This window comes from Malus sylvestris, chromosome 14 (assembly GCF_916048215.2).
Source record: "Malus sylvestris chromosome 14, drMalSylv7.2, whole genome shotgun sequence".
In the NCBI taxonomy this organism is placed as follows: domain Eukaryota; kingdom Viridiplantae; phylum Streptophyta; class Magnoliopsida; order Rosales; family Rosaceae; genus Malus; species Malus sylvestris.
Window position 1 is genome coordinate 26,182,837 of NC_062273.1, and position 15,788 is coordinate 26,198,624.

General features: G+C 38.6%; 1 protein-coding gene and 1 pseudogene across 2 annotated transcripts; one reads left to right on the plus strand and one right to left on the minus strand.

The window, feature by feature from the left end:
• Positions 1–384: 384 nt before the first annotated feature.
• On the plus strand, positions 385–6,665 carry LOC126599484 (ATPase 11, plasma membrane-type-like). 2 transcript variants are annotated; one of them, XM_050265871.1, is made up of 22 exons: positions 385–598; positions 715–812; positions 916–1,035; positions 1,144–1,242; positions 1,348–1,485; positions 1,710–1,844; positions 1,959–2,138; positions 2,229–2,435; positions 2,521–2,640; positions 2,723–2,842; positions 3,009–3,131; positions 3,214–3,318; positions 3,407–3,551; positions 4,046–4,210; positions 4,362–4,600; positions 4,696–4,728; positions 4,858–4,939; positions 5,173–5,333; positions 5,493–5,678; positions 5,765–5,947; positions 6,053–6,231; positions 6,319–6,665. In XM_050265871.1, exons 2-22 carry the CDS (start codon positions 759–761, stop codon positions 6,413–6,415), a joined length of 2,871 nt encoding a protein of 956 aa, XP_050121828.1. In that variant the 5' UTR covers positions 385–598; positions 715–758; the 3' UTR covers positions 6,416–6,665. The 2 variants fall into 2 exon arrangements, with proteins under 2 accessions (XP_050121828.1, XP_050121827.1); XM_050265870.1 differs by having other exon boundaries at positions 385–546.
• A 230-nt stretch (positions 6,666–6,895) lies between these two features.
• On the minus strand, positions 6,896–10,099 carry LOC126599485 (protein NRT1/ PTR FAMILY 2.11-like; annotated as a pseudogene).
• Positions 10,100–15,788: the final 5,689 nt, after the last annotated feature.

Consider the following 15,788-nt stretch of genomic DNA (forward strand, 5'->3'; position numbering starts at 1 on the left):
TCCCAAAACATGTTGTTTAAAAACACTTTCAGTAATTTAAAAGCATATCCAAACCGGGCGTTTAGTATTTAAAGTTGCAATTTTACAAGTGCTTCGAACTATGATGTGGGTCGGTTTTGTTTAAAAGTTCAAAGATTTTTTAAGTGAATCAATATCGATATTTTTATACTAGAGGGAGGGGGAGTTCGGCTAAACCACATAATATGCAGCCTAATTTGGTATCAAATTCATCATGTACGAGATTCGATCATAAGACATTTCACTTTTAAGTAAAAAGAAATACTGCCCGACCGTAATACTGAGTAGCTGGTGACGCATGCAGGTCCAGAAGGCTGTGACTGTTTTTTAAGGGGTTTTTTAAATATTTAACAGAATAAAGAGAGAAGGTAGAAAAGGCTGTGACTGTTACCGACTGCCACTCTTTGCTCTCTCTTTAGCGGTTCATCTTCTCTGTCCCTGCCTGCGTGTTTGGTGGCCATAAGGAGGGTCCTTCTCATTTGCGGTTCCCTATCGTATTTCTTATCCGAGTCAAGTTCTTGCAACTGGGTATATTGCTTTATTTCTCTGAAAATTCTCACTTTTTGTTCTATCTTTCAAGGTTCATTTCTCTCTTTTGAGGCCAACAAAGTTCTTTTTTTTTTTAAGGCAAGAGAAAAAGGTTGGTTTTTTCTTGTGCGTTTTCAATGGCGCCTGATCTCTGACTGTTTTTTGCAGAGATATAAGGTAAAGAGTAGGCAGTTTTGGAGAGGAAGGGAAAGATGGGGGAGAAACCTGAAGTATTGGATGCTGTGTTGAAGGAAACTGTTGATTTGGTATATAGATCTGAGAAATTTGAAGCCTTTTTTGGTTTGTTTATCTGGGTTTTTGGTTTTGTTTACTGGGTTTTTACCTTTCATACGAACTCTGTGAGTGCAGGAAAATATACCCATTGAAGAGGTATTTGAGAATCTGAGATGTAGCAAAGAGGGTCTCAGCAGTGAAGCTGCTGAGGAAAGACTCACCATTTTTGGACACAACAAGCTTGAAGAAAAGCAGGTTTGTTTTTCATGCTTACAGCCCTTTTTTCTTATTATTTTGTATTTTTGAAGCTTACCCTTCTATGCTCACACAGTTCCATGTTCTGGGTCTGTTTCAAACTTTCAGGAGAGCAAATTTTTGAAGTTTTTGGGTTTTATGTGGAATCCTCTCTCATGGGTTATGGAAGCTGCTGCCATAATGGCCATTGCTCTTGCAAATGGAGGGGTAACCGCTTGGCTCTTTCGGTCGCTGTTGTTATTTCTTTGACGCTGCTTGTGCTTTTGTGTTCTTATCTTTTAGTTGATTTGTACCATGATTTTCTGTGTGCAGGGTAAGCCACCGGATTGGCAAGATTTTGTGGGTATTATGACTCTGCTCGTCATCAATTCCACTATCAGTTTCATTGAGGAAAACAATGCCGGTAATGCTGCAGCAGCACTCATGGCTCGTTTGGCTCCCAAAGCCAAGGTATCAGATTGGAAACTTCTTGTCTTTAGTTTCTATTAAGGTTGTAGGAGTACTTTTTATATTATGGAATTGAGTAATCCGTAAATTTCACCTTAGTATAGTATCTATTCTGGATGCAGTGCAATCTTATGTGATCGTGCGCGCACAACTATTAGTTTTCTATTGTGATATATGTTTCAATATCTTTGCCGGTTTCATTTCTGACAAAAAGAAATGTTTGAAAGGTCCTTCGAGATGGAAGGTGGAATGAACAAGATGCTTCGGTTCTAGTTCCTGGTGATATAATTAGTATTAAGCTTGGTGACATTGTTCCAGCTGATGCTCGTCTACTTGAAGGGGATCCTTTGAAAATTGACCAGGTTTGATCTGCAATTATAGCTGTCTTGTTTATCATGTTGAAGTTGGCAATAATATGTAATGGCGAGTCTTGGAAAAATTTGGCTGTTTCTGAAGTTTCCAATTTGGGCTTGCAGTCTGCACTTACAGGTGAATCCCTTGCCGTGACGAAAAGCCCTGGGGATGGTGTGTATTCTGGTTCTACTTGCAAACAAGGAGAGATTGATGCAGTGGTCATTGCCACCGGTGTCCATACCTTCTTTGGAAAAGCTGCTCACCTTGTTGATAGCACGAATCAAGTGGGCCATTTCCAAAAGGCAGGGAGACTAGTTTTTTTTTGGCTTTCTTTTATTTTGGGCTTTGTGGGCTGTGACTTTATTGATTCTGATTTCATTTCATTTTTTTAGGTCTTGACTGCAATTGGGAATTTCTGCATATGTTCCATTGCTGTGGGGATGGTAATAGAGATAATTGTCATGTACCCGATTCAAGACCGAAAATATCGTCCTGGAATTGATAACCTTCTTGTGCTTCTCATTGGTGGAATTCCAATTGCCATGCCGACAGTTCTGTCTGTGACAATGGCTATTGGGTCTCATAGATTATCACAGCAGGTTGGCTTGATTCCTTGTAATGCTACAGCACTATGTGGTATAAGGTGTTTTGGAACGTGATTAGTTTTGTTAATAATGATTGCAGGGAGCTATTACAAAGAGAATGACAGCAATTGAAGAGATGGCAGGCATGGATGTTCTTTGCAGTGATAAGACTGGAACTCTGACATTGAATAAGCTTACTGTTGACAAAAATCTTATCGAGGTTGCTTATTTGTTATAAAATATTTTTTTTCCTCTACGAAAAAATCCTTGTTTAAATGCGTGATTGACCTTTAAACTTGTAGGTTTTTGCAAAAGGAGTGGATCCAGATACTGTTGTGTTGATGGCAGCTCGAGCCTCCAGGCTGGAGAATCAAGATGCAATAGATACTGCTATAGTTGGGATGCTTGCTGATCCTAAGGAGGTGATTTCATTTTTATATTGGATTATGCCCGTTTCCAAACATAGCTCTGAAGTTCTTTAGGCGTGTTTTACTACATATTTTGAAGTTGAGTAGTTTCTGAAATATATGTGTCATACATGCGTTATTATCTTTTAAAAATCCCATTTCTTTTGATTTTTGTGCAAAGGCACGTGCTGGAATTCAAGAAATACACTTCCTTCCTTTCAATCCTACTGATAAACGAACTGCATTGACTTATCTAGATCGTGATGGTAAAATGCATAGAGTTAGCAAAGGTGCACCAGAGCAGGTAAATTGCCTTCCACTTTATGTCGTTGTCCTCCCTTTGTTTTCAAGATTAAATACTAAATCCCAGGTGCTTTTTTTTTTAGATTTTGAATCTTGCACGCAATAAGTCAGACATCGAGCGCAGAGTTCATGCTGTTATTGATAAGTTTGCTGAGCGAGGTTTACGATCTCTTGCTGTAGCATACCAGGTAACTGAATCTCTAATCTTTATCTTGGGCTTATGTTGTAGTTTAAAATTTTATTCTTATTTAAAGTCATTTCATTTGTTTTATGCAGGAAGTTCCAGAAGGAAGGAAGGAGAGTGCTGGAGCCCCGTGGCAATTTGTTGGTGTAATGCCACTCTTTGACCCACCTAGACATGACAGTGCAGAGACAATAAGGAGGGCGTTAAATCTTGGAGTGAACGTGAAGATGATTACTGGTATGTTTCTTTATAGTAGGTTAAATTAGTATTGTTTCTTCTCGTTGGATATTTGAAGAAGCATTAATAAATCTTTGCTGAATCTTTGACAAATCATGAGCAATCCAAGTCGTTGTTTTCACTTTTCAGTTAACATACTTTGGTCCTGATTTAGTTATGCCTTGATATTCTGCGTAATGTTGGACCATCCTTGGGGTGATATGTCATGGATGCTGCAGCATGTGCACACTTTACTTGATATGTGGTTATGGTGAAGCTGGTGTATTAACAGTTTAATGTGTTTGTGTTGTTTAAGAGACATAGGTGTTTAAAGAAATGGGTAGAAGTTTGTTCTGTTATTTTTCATTAATAATGTTATTAGTTGGAGTCTCTTATACTGCAAGTACGTAATTAGTTGTGTTTCCTGCCACCCTACCTCTGAGTTCAATAGTAAAAGTGATGATATTTAGTTCTTTGTTTATGTTGCCGTCTTGCTCAAAGTTGTATTTTGTCAGGGGATCAACTGGCGATTGGAAAGGAAACTGGACGTCGCTTGGGGATGGGAACCAATATGTACCCTTCATCTGCTTTGCTAGGACAGGACAAGGATGAGTCAATTATTGCTTTACCGATTGACGAGCTGATAGAAAAAGCTGATGGCTTTGCTGGGGTTTTCCCAGGTATGCTCTTCCCTCCCCATTGTTGGGGAAATCTCACACACGTACCATAGCATATGCTTGAGAAAAAGTTTTCAGATTTTACTATTGGCTGCTAGAACATGGTTTCAATTATCCAACTTAGAGTGACTGGGTTAATTTTGTTTTGGTACAGAGCATAAATACGAGATTGTGAAACGCTTGCAAGCTAGGAAACATATCTGCGGAATGACCGGTGATGGAGTCAATGATGCTCCTGCCCTCAAAAAAGCTGATATTGGTATAGCTGTTGCTGATGCAACAGATGCTGCTCGCAGTGCTTCTGATATTGTGCTTACTGAACCTGGCCTTAGCGTCATCATTAGTGCTGTTTTGACCAGTCGGGCAATCTTCCAGAGGATGAAAAATTACACAGTAAGCTTCTAAAGTGGCATATTATTCTTGTGATAAAGAGTCATTGTCCACCTCAGCAGTGAACTAAGTAACAAATTCTTGTTTATGGTTGGCAGATATATGCTGTTTCCATCACAATTCGTATTGTGGTAAGTTAAGGTTCTTTGTTTTGAATCGTTTGATTCATGTAGATGGCATCTTTCATAAAATTTTGAATTAAATTTCTTTTAGAGCATTCAATAGTATGGCCTCACTTTTCTTATTCTTTTTCATGACAGCTTGGTTTCATGTTGCTGGCTCTCCTATGGAAGTTTGACTTTCCGCCTTTCATGGTGCTTATTATTGCGATCCTCAATGATGGTTTGTTCTTTCTTTTCCCTGTTCAAAATCTCTCTCTCTCTCTCTCCCTCTCCTTCTCTCCCTCTGTGTGTACGCATTTGTATAATTTTTGTTTTAGTTGAGTCCTATTTTGTCTCTCGTTAGCACTATCTTTTATTGATATTTGGTCAATGTTGTTGCTGAAAGCACATGCACTCTTCTGTAGCCGATAAGTGTTTTCTTCCGCAGAATTTACTAACAGAATGACCTTTTAGGTACGATCATGACAATATCAAAGGACAGAGTTAAACCGTCTCCTCTGCCAGATAGCTGGAAGCTGGCCGAGATTTTTGCAACTGGAATTGTGCTCGGAGGCTACTTGGCAATAATGACTGTGATATTCTTTTGGGCAGCATACAAAACAGACTTCTTCCCAGTAAGATTCTGTCTTGTTTGAGCATAAAATGCTCTGATTGTTGCTGATGTATCTCTTGTAGTCATAAAATGTGCATTCGTGGGGCTAATTTGCTTATTCTGCTGCTACTTGCCATCTCTTGTTAGTGGTTAATTAATATCCAGCCACTAATTGTTTCAGAGAACATTTGGGGTATCAACCCTTGAGAAAACAGCTAATGATGACTTTCGGAAGCTTGCCTCTGCTATATATCTACAAGTGAGCATTATTAGCCAGGCCCTCATATTTGTTACACGGTCTCGAAGTTGGTCGTTTATTGAGCGACCTGGATTGTTGCTTATGGTGGCTTTTATAATAGCTCAGCTGGTGAGCCACTTTTCCCGATCTCGATTTATTTTCATTTTGATTGATTTTGAGGGGAAACTGAATTTCTTACCTTCTATTTTGAGCAGATAGCCACCTTGATTGCAGTCTATGCAAATTGGAGTTTTGCTGCCATTGAGGGGATCGGTTGGGGTTGGGCCGGGGTGATATGGCTTTATAATATCGTCACATATATCCCTCTGGATATCATAAAATTCATGATACGTTATGCTCTGAGCGGGAAGGCGTGGGATCTACTGATTGAACAGAGGGTACGTTATTGACACTGGATTGCTTACCCAGTATTACTTGATCAGGGAGTTTCTTGTTAAACTGTTTATTGAGGGGTTCTTTGTTTTTTGTTTTTTGTTTTCTAGGTTGCTTTCACAAGGCAAAAGGACTTTGGAAAGGAACAACGTGAGCTTCAATGGGCACATGCACAAAGGACATTGCACGGGTTGCAGCCACCGGACACCAAGATGTTTACAGAACGAACACATTTCACAGAACTCAATCAGATCGCCGAAGAGGCCAAAAGAAGAGCTGAGATTGCAAGGTGAGCCGCAAACTTTCTTTTCAGCTTGAGATTTTAGTCTCTTCATGTTGCGTTGGTTCTCTAACCGAGACTCCTGCCTTCTTGTAGGTTGAGGGAACTCACTACACTGAAAGGTCACGTAGAATCCGTGGTGAGATTGAAGGGGCTCGACATCGACACAATTCAGCAATCATACACAGTTTAAGACAGATAGAATGTATTTACCTATTTATATACTGTATAAGATGATTGTGTGCTGAGAGTAAAGACGTGTACTCGGCATGTTGTGAGTAACCTCGTAGTAGACAGTCGTTTTAAATTTGCTACTCTGCTTTTCGGTTTTTGGCATGTAAAATGAGTGGTGCAGTCAGCTGTTATCTTCCTTTTTCTACACTCTAACCCTCTTCCTTGCGATTAAGAGAGGACGGAAATAAACTTTTCTCCATTGATCAGAACCGTTCATTCGATGTTTCGGTAGCCCCACAAGTTACCTAGCTTTGTGGTTTGTTCTACCCAGGTTTTATGATTAGGTTAACACAAATCGGTCTCTTGAAATGCATCAAGAGCTTGTTTACTTACCTGGAATAAGGAAAAGTCAATCATAGTAAAAATTATCGAGTAACATATCAACTATAGTATAATCAATCCTAGTTATGCACATATTAGATGAAGGATTGTAATGTGGACTGCACATGTTTTTTGACTACATGTGTTGGAAAACACCATGAAGTCGTGAATTAGAATAATTTCGATTCTTTTGGTACTCATTTTAAGTAAGTAAATGTGCTATTATAAAATTGACGATGGTTTTATTGTTCACTTATGTAATTAAGAAATCTGGTAGAAATAGACATTCTCATCTAGGTTTGCATCAAATCTCATGTTCATGTGATTTCTGCACTACTTCAACTGGAAGGGCATTGTTGTCCCCATCACCTTTGTACTTGTACCACTTTGCACACACTAAAAATTATCCCAAACTAATGGCTCCAAGAGCAGCAATCAAGTAATAGTAGTGATCCAGCTTCCCCTTGTTGAGATCTTCCGGCAGCCAATTCCCGGTCTCAGCCCTCTCAGTAGTCCGGTGAACTATGACGATTAACGCACTACTCAAGTAACTAGAACCAGCCAGTCCACAAAAGTAGATAGACCCTCCAATGCTTCTCATGTTTTCCGGGAATTGCTTGTAGTAGAACTCGACTTGGCCAACGGAGGTGAACGCTTCAGCAAGCCCGGTTAGTGTGAGCTGAGGGACCAGCCAAAAGCCGGACATGGATGAAATGTCACCCCTTGTCTGGATTCCTGGAATTGGTTTTGTTAGCGCTATAGTCCTTCATTGTCCTACAAATCCAGATACTAGCATGGCGATCGCAGAGAGAAAAATGCCGATTCCAATTCTTTGCAGCAATGTGATGCCGCCTTCTTTTCCCTTGAGCCTTTGGAGGAATCGGACAAGAAGGCGGTCGTAGATTTGGAAGCTGGTTTTTCCGAGGCGTCGATTGGATTGAAGGGCTTGGAAGACAACAAAGGTTTGCTGCTGGACTATGGGAATATGGAATACGAGGGCTGCTGCCCATATTGGCAACACTCTCAGCAGGCATTTCACTTCTTCCACTTGCTGCATGCTAAAAAGTCCCCACGGATCAGCAGCTGATCCATCCGGGTTCATTTTGTCTTCAGGCGTAAGAATTGCTGCCTTGTCAAGGCATCTGAGAAGTGAAAATAAGATTCTTAAGAACTTACCTACACCTGGGATACTACCTTGTGGATTTCACATTTGAAATCCTTCGAGTCAAACTCAAAGACTTCAAAAAGTTTATGGACCGCCAACTAAAACCGCCGCTTCGAATTGATTCAAAGAGTTTCCAATTTGAAATCGAAGAGCGTGCTCAAAACCGAAGCAATCAAAGAACATGATAAAAATGTATGTATATGCAGAAATTCTTTGTGCATGCGCATGACGTCCGTTCTTTAATATGTTCCAGATATGTGCATTATCTTTAACTTTGTATTTTAATCCAATCACCCGTTGCCAAGGAAAGTAAACAGTGCACGATTGACTTAGAACACCACAATGTCATTCCAGGTGTAGATAAGTTTCTTTCACAAAGAAGGCATATAAAATGCATGAAGTTATAAACAAAGAAGGCATATAAATGAATGAAGTTAAAACTAATTTACCTGAATTGATTTGTGTAAGGAAGCTTGGAGTTGATTGAATTGGGAGGCATGTACACAAACATGGAGAGGCATGGCTGCTCCGGCACTTTAACTTTCAAGTGCCTTTTCGCAAAGGAAACGGCCACCACCTGTGCTACACTCTCCATTGGACTACCGGAGGCTTTCACTTTCACGTACATTAATTTTTGATCCCATGAAGAAGAGAACACATGATGTCAACATTAAAATGGCTGGAATACCAAACCCTAGACCCCAACTTACATTTGACTGGACATATACAAGCTGTTGATTCCTCGTTTTCCGGACTCCGTTTTCGGTTTGAATTGGTCTGCCCCAAATGCCAAGTTACATGGCCTGATGCCTGCAGCTCCTACTGTTAGCATCCCAAAACCAGTTAGTAAAAATGCCATTTGACCAACTGTTGGCCCTTTACATGTTCCTCTCTCTTCTTGTTTGCACTGAGGAGGATGCAAGTTCTTGAATACTGCAGTAAAATCTATCAGCAGCAGTCCCTAGATAAAGCATTAATTATAGGATTAAGAAATATACATTTTGGAGCTAATGAGTTAAAAGCGGTCATGATGAGGTAAGAAACTTTGGAAGTGAAATGAATCAAAGCTTATTTTTCGAGGAAATATGAACAAAAAAAAAAAAATTAGTGACCAAATTTTAATAAAATATATAATCGGATGTACGTTAAACATACAATAAAGAGACACTAAAATGTGGTTTAGAAAAGGCTTATTGCTTAATTGTGTGCATGTTTTTGGAATTTTCGTATGTTGAACATTGAAAATGAACCAAAGTAGCAAATAATAGTTTTATCAGTACCATAAAAGAAGTGATATTCGAATATCTTAGCATTTTATAATGATTGAGATAATTAAGTGTTGGTAATGAAAGCTCCGAGCGTTAAGATACATTTGGAGCCAAATAGTCATAAAGGTAAGAAACCTTGAAATAGAAATTAATCAAAGCCTAATTTTTGAGAAAATATGCACTATAATAGAACCGCTACAAACGTTTAATATAACTTGAATCAGATGGACGCTAAATAGACAATACAGAGGAACTCAACGTTGGTTTATAATATACTATTTAACGTCTATTTGTGCATATTTCCCTAATATTTGTATGTTGGACAACGAAAATGAATCAAAGTAACAAATGGTAGTTTTGTAAGTACCATAAAAGAAACGATCGACGAAAATCCCAACGTCTTGTAACGACCGAAATAAGTGTCGGTAACGAAAGCTCCGAGCAAGGTTGCAACGTTGGTGCCACTGAAGATAGTAATAAGAGTTGCAGCTGTAATTCTATTCAGGTTGAATACACTAGTAAGATAGACCAAGAGGTTGGCCAAGGTCCCAATGGCTCCTAGCTTCTCAACTGTTTCATTTCCTGGAATTTTATGCAGATGGATTGCTAACAAATAAGTGAAAAAAGAAAGAAAGATAAATTCATGATTAAACAGAAGAGAAAAGGAAATTAATCTGATGGGAAGAGCATGAAACAAAAAGAAAGAAAAAAGTTGCACTCACCTATGACAAATGGCATTGCTTTCCATCCTCTGTATATAATTGGTTCTTCACCTGTAGAACCTCTCTTATTCTTCTCCAGGCTATCTCTCTCATTGTTTTCCATGATTGCTCTCATGTTTTAAGAAAAAAGGAATCAAAACGAACTATATAATGGGAGAAGAAAACTTGACCACGTCATTCACATAGCACTTCTCATCATATTAAGAGATTTCTCACTGTATTAAGAGATTCAGTGTATTTGGTCTCATCCGACACTACGCTTGTCTCATTTGAGCTAGAACTACACTAATCGAGCAGCTCTACCACATGTAGCCGAGCTACCTATCACGACTAGTTTGTATTTTACCAGATTAATAGATTGAGTAAGTGCCCTGTCTGTCTTTGGCAGTTGTCCCGATTTGAGCAGTATTTACATATGCTTTCTGAGATTTGTTGGACCAACAAGTCGTTATGTGACTCTAAGTCCACCAGCTAATCTATATATGGTATGGTTAAATCGAATATTAGTTTCAAAATTAAATCTTGAACGAAAGAAACTTCTATAAATATTATACACAATCTATATGTAATGCTGGATTATTGCTACATCTAATCCCTTAATTTTTCTTCTTATGTTGTTGAAATCGGTTAACTTTGAATAAAGAATATTGCGATGCCAAACTGTTATTTTCACATGCGATAGGTTAAATTGGCCTTATTTTGATGGATGAGGATTGGATTTGGAGGATCGAACTCAAGTACAAAGGAGGAGACATTATTGCTCTAACGAACCAACCTAATTTTATATTAAAAAAATGGGTAAAGTACAAAAAACTACATCAACTATTGGTGTCATGACATTTCGTACCTTATCTTTTAAAATTGACAATGTCATACGTCATCTTACTAATTTGTGCCAATGTCAGACTTCCGTCAGTTTTTCTGTTAAATGCTGACGTGACTAGAAACGGGACCCATTTTTATTAAAAAAAAAATTAAATATTTTAAAAAATAATTAAATATTAAAAAAAACCAAAACAAAAAACTAAAAAACTAAAAAACAAAAAACCAAAAAAAAACCCATCAACCCGTGTCCCCCCTCCCTAAAAACCCAAATCCTTTTCTCTAAGTTCTCCCCCACCCTCTCTCTCTCTCTTGCCTCTCTCTTTTCTCTCTCTCTTCTCTCTCCTTGCAACCTGCATCCCTAAAATCCCAAAACCCAGAAACCATTCCCACCCAAGTCATCACCGCCGGCGAGCTCTCAATCCTCTGAGCCGACGATTGCCGATTAACCCCAGACCCTTCCCCACCACTCCCGCTGGCGTCAGAGCTCTCTTTCTGGCATCACAGGTGCTTCTGGTTCCCCCACTTCAAATACCACGACAAGTTGAAATTGTGCAGAGGCTTCGCCCTCTCAGAACCCATCGCCATGGACTTCACCTCCACTCTCTCTCCTCATCCGACCCGCCTATATACACCATTTATCGGAAACTCAAACCAAAGAGAGCCATTCTCAGATCACAACTCTCTCTCTGTTTCTTGCGCCTCCTCTGATTTTCTCGGAAAGTCTTGGAATTTTCTGGGAAAAACAGAGAGTTTTTCTATTGGGATTGTTGTTGTTGTTGTTATTGTATTGTTTTTCTCTCGCAAATCGCCAGAAGGGCAGACTCCGGGGGCGAGGAGGAGAAATGAATGTTGTTGTGGAGGTTGTGGCTAAAGTTAGGGTTTGGGGGCGATTGGGGGTCGTGGCTGTCATCGCTGGAGTCAACGACAGAGGTAGGGTTGTCGTTGGTGGGATCAGAGAGGAAGGTTGGGGGGTACGAGTGGGAAGAATTTTTGGGGTTTGGGATTTTAGGGATGTAGGTTGCAGGGAGAGAGAAGAGAGAGATGCGAGAGAGAGAGAGAGAGAGAGAGAGATGAGAGAGAGAGGGTTGGGTGGGATCTGGGTTTTTGGGGAGGGGGACATGGGTTGATGGGTTTTTTTAAAATTTTTAATTTTTTAATTTTTTTAATTTTTAATTTTTAATTTTTAATATTTAATTATTTTTAAATAAAAATGGGTCCTGTCTCTGGTCACGTCAGCATTTAACAAAAAAAGTAACAGAAAAACTGACGAAGGTCTGACATTGGCACAAATTCGTAAGATGAGGTATGACATTGGCAATTTTAAAAGATGAGGTATGAAAGTGTCGTGACACCAATAGTTGAGGTAGTTTTTTGTACTTTACCCTAAAAAAATTCAAGTTTGGAGAACAAATGAAAATTTGTAGATGATATGCATACAAAAATGTAATTATCCAAGGTCAAATAGACGTCTTAAGAAGATATAGTAAATCCCCTCAAAAAGGAAAATAGATGATGTAGTAGGAGAAGGCTCATTCCAATGGTTTCTACTCATCCTTGGCTTCAACCCCATCGTGTACCATTGCAGGAAAAAAGTAGAACCCAACAAGATTCTACAAAGTTAGGAAAAGAAAAAAAGAAAGCTTAGTTGAGGAAAAGTTACTTACGTTTTGATGAATGCATACATTGGAATTTCCTACAATTTCAATGATAAAAGGAAGGAAATTTTATAAACACCTCCCAAAACCAATATCTTATTTTTATTTTTAGTCATTCCTTCCACGGTAATTACGGGTTCGTGTGATAATTTCTTCATAATTTTTTCAGTGTGTTTTTAGTGTAACACTGCATGCAACCACTTAGTACTACAGTCTAGTAGTATTTTTTTTTTACTTGTAAGTGAAAGGTCTTAGGTTCGATTCTTGCCAAAGGCAAATTTGAACTACATTATTGCTAGCCTATTGTGAGACTTAGCTCACCCCCTCACTTTTTTAGTGTGGATAATATCGTTTGTTAAAAAAAAAAAAAAAAAAAAAAACACTACATGCAAACCTCTACAGGCAGGGCCGACCCCTATGAGAGGCTGCCGCATACCGCGGCTGTATGCTAGAATTTCTCGACAAAGATGTGGGCACAGGAGGCACCGACTCACTGTCTCTGATCATGAAACCCCAAGAGTACTTAGACCCTGTAGTCGTGACACTTTGGTGTTTCACTAGTCTTCTGTTTTGTTGGGTGCAAGCAATTGTCTGCAACCCTAATTTCAATTTATTGTACTTGTTTCCAACCCTATAACCCTAATTGCAAATGATAGTAATAAAATAGAAGGGAAGCTAGCTGCAATTGTACTACATGAATGGAAATTAATGTCTTGGTTTCATTGCAAAACATCTAACAATGCTTTAAACCATTATTTTTGGCGATTATCTTGTTGACTCTAAAAACTATTACGTGGCTCGCAGGTCGAGTACAAATAGTTAACTATGTCATTTTCATTCAACAACTTAGAATATATTGGCCAAGTGCGTGCAAAAGGGGGTACAAACAGATCTCCTATTTAATTCTTGAGTTGATTGAACATGATAAATATCTGCAAAAAAAATAAATGAAAGTTTCTTCCTTGTTCTTTTGACTCTCCATCTCTCCTGGGGTGCAGTCGTGCATGTTGAATTGAAAATTCTGATCCCAACCAAAAAATTCCAATTTGAAAAATTTCTAAATCCGAATATTTCGAAATAATAAAGATGGAAACTGACTATATCTAGAGATTACGAAAATTTCAAATTTCTCTCTTATCCAATAATTCAAGCTTATTATGATTTGATAAGTCATAAGTGCAGACTGCAAAGCATATTCAAGGCATAAAGATGAGAATGTAGAGGGACACATCAAACAATATTGGAATTGTGCAGATTTTTTTAATTGAAAAAAATAGTTTGAAACTAGTGAACTGCCCATTTAGTCTCTGAATTGTCACATCCCGGCCCTGGGCGGATCAGTTCCCGAGCCCGCTCCACCACCGTAGCACGATATTATTCGCTTTGGGCCCCGACTACGCCCTCATGGTTTTGTTTCTGGGAACTCACACGAGAACTTCCCAGTGGGTCACCCATCCTGGGAATGCTCTCGCGCGAACTCGCTTATCTTCGGAGTTCCGATGGAACCCGAAGCCAGTGAGCTCTCAAAAAGCATCGTGCTAGGTAGGGATGAGAATATACATTTAAGGATCACTCCCCTGGACGATGTGGGATCTTACAATCCACCCCCCTTAGGGGCCCGATGTCCTCGTCGGCACACATGAGACCAGGGTTAGGCTCTGATAACAATTGTCACATCCTGGCCCGGGGCGGATCACCTCCTGGGCCTGCTCCACCACCGTATCACGATATTGTCCGCTTTGGGCCCCGACTACGCCCTCACGATTTTGTTTCTAGGAACTCACACGAGAACTTCCCAGTGGGTCACCCATCCTGGGAATGCTCTCGCGCGAACTCGCTTAACTTCGAAGTTCCGATGGAACCCGAAGCCAGTGAGCTCCCAAAAGGTCTCGTGCTAGGTAGGGATGTGAATATACATTTAAGGATCACTCCCCTGGGCGATGTGGGATCTTACATGAATTATCACCCGAGTCTGAGTGAAAATTAGGTCCCTAAACTATTTTTTTTTCCAGAAAAATCAGTCATTGAATTATAAAAATCTACCAATCACATCCATAATATTATATTCGAACTACTATATTCAATTTTCCGTCAATTTAAGTCACGTTACTTGCATGTGATACACATTAGAGGGTAGATTGGTAATTTTATCATAAAGAAATAGTGCATTGAGTTGCCTTTAGAGCGTAAATTATACATTAAATTCGCAACCTGTATGAAATGTTAAGGGCATATAGGCGAGAAAATGATGATATTGCACTCTAAAGTGTGTCAAAAGACTTAAGTTGAAAAATTGGATAAAATAGCTTTGATTATAATAGTAGGGATGAAATTAGCAATTTGTAACGAATTTAGAGACCTATTTTACTAAAAAAAATAATTTAGGGACCTAATTTTCACGGAGGTGATAGTTCATGGACTAAATTGGCACTTCATAAATTTTTTTTATTCAACAATATATTTATACTAAGTGGCTGAAGGAATAAATTGGCTGCAAACTCGCAATTACAAGATTCGAACTAAAGACTTCTCACTTACAATGAAGAAGAATACTATATATTGTAATACTAAGTGACTTAAAACCACAAAAATTTTCATTGGAATTGGAGAGCTTGTTTCCGATCCGATTCTCTTCTATTCGTTTAATTGGAAATATTAGAAAGAAAATTGTTTCTTTCAACAAAGTCTAATATTATAAGAATAGAAAAGCAGTGGGATAAATATTTAAACCAAATTTTGTAAAACAATTAATTTGGACGTTGATGATTAGATTATTACTTAAATGTTGATTAAAGTACTTATTTTATATTAGTGACATATCATTTTATTTGAAAATTTAGTTTAAAAATTTGGTGCATATCCTATATGTTTGTTAGTAGTTACATATAAGATACTTTCAGGATCCGTTAGGAAAATGATTTTAGGAGGGCAAAATCATTTTTGTGAGTTCATGGAATCAATCACTTACGTACATCCGTTAGGAAAATGATTTTAGGAGGGCAAAATCATTTTTGTGAGTTCATGGAATCACTCACTTACGTACAAGCACATGGTAGATATTTCTTTTCAAAAATAAGTCTAACGATGACTCTTCTAGAGTCGTTTTCGAATTGGCCTTTAATGCTAGAATCTTTAATTATGCGATTCTAGAATCTTAATTATCAGAAAGTTCCTCACAATATGCTCATATTTGATCATCATACTGCTGGAGAATGCATCCCACATCAATTGTACAACAAAATGCTACTCATATAAGAATTTTCACATTTAATATTACCGAGATCAACAAAATTTAACGCCTAATAATAAGCGGTTATTTTGATGATGAACCGTGCTGACCATACAAAATTTGTCACCTACCACTTCAACTAATTCT

What these genes read in the sequence shown, in the direction of transcription:
- LOC126599484 (XM_050265871.1), top strand. Translation starts at nt 759, where the DNA reads ATGGGGGAGAAACCTGAAGTATTGGATGCTGTGTTGAAGGAAACTGTT. An exon ending in ATCCTTTGAAAATTGACCAG is followed by an intron (nt 1,845 to 1,958) that starts GTTTGATCTGCA and finishes TTGGGCTTGCAG; the next exon opens with TCTGCACTTACAGGTGAATC. An exon ending in AAGTGGGCCATTTCCAAAAG is followed by an intron (nt 2,139 to 2,228) that starts GCAGGGAGACTA and finishes TCATTTTTTTAG; the next exon opens with GTCTTGACTGCAATTGGGAA.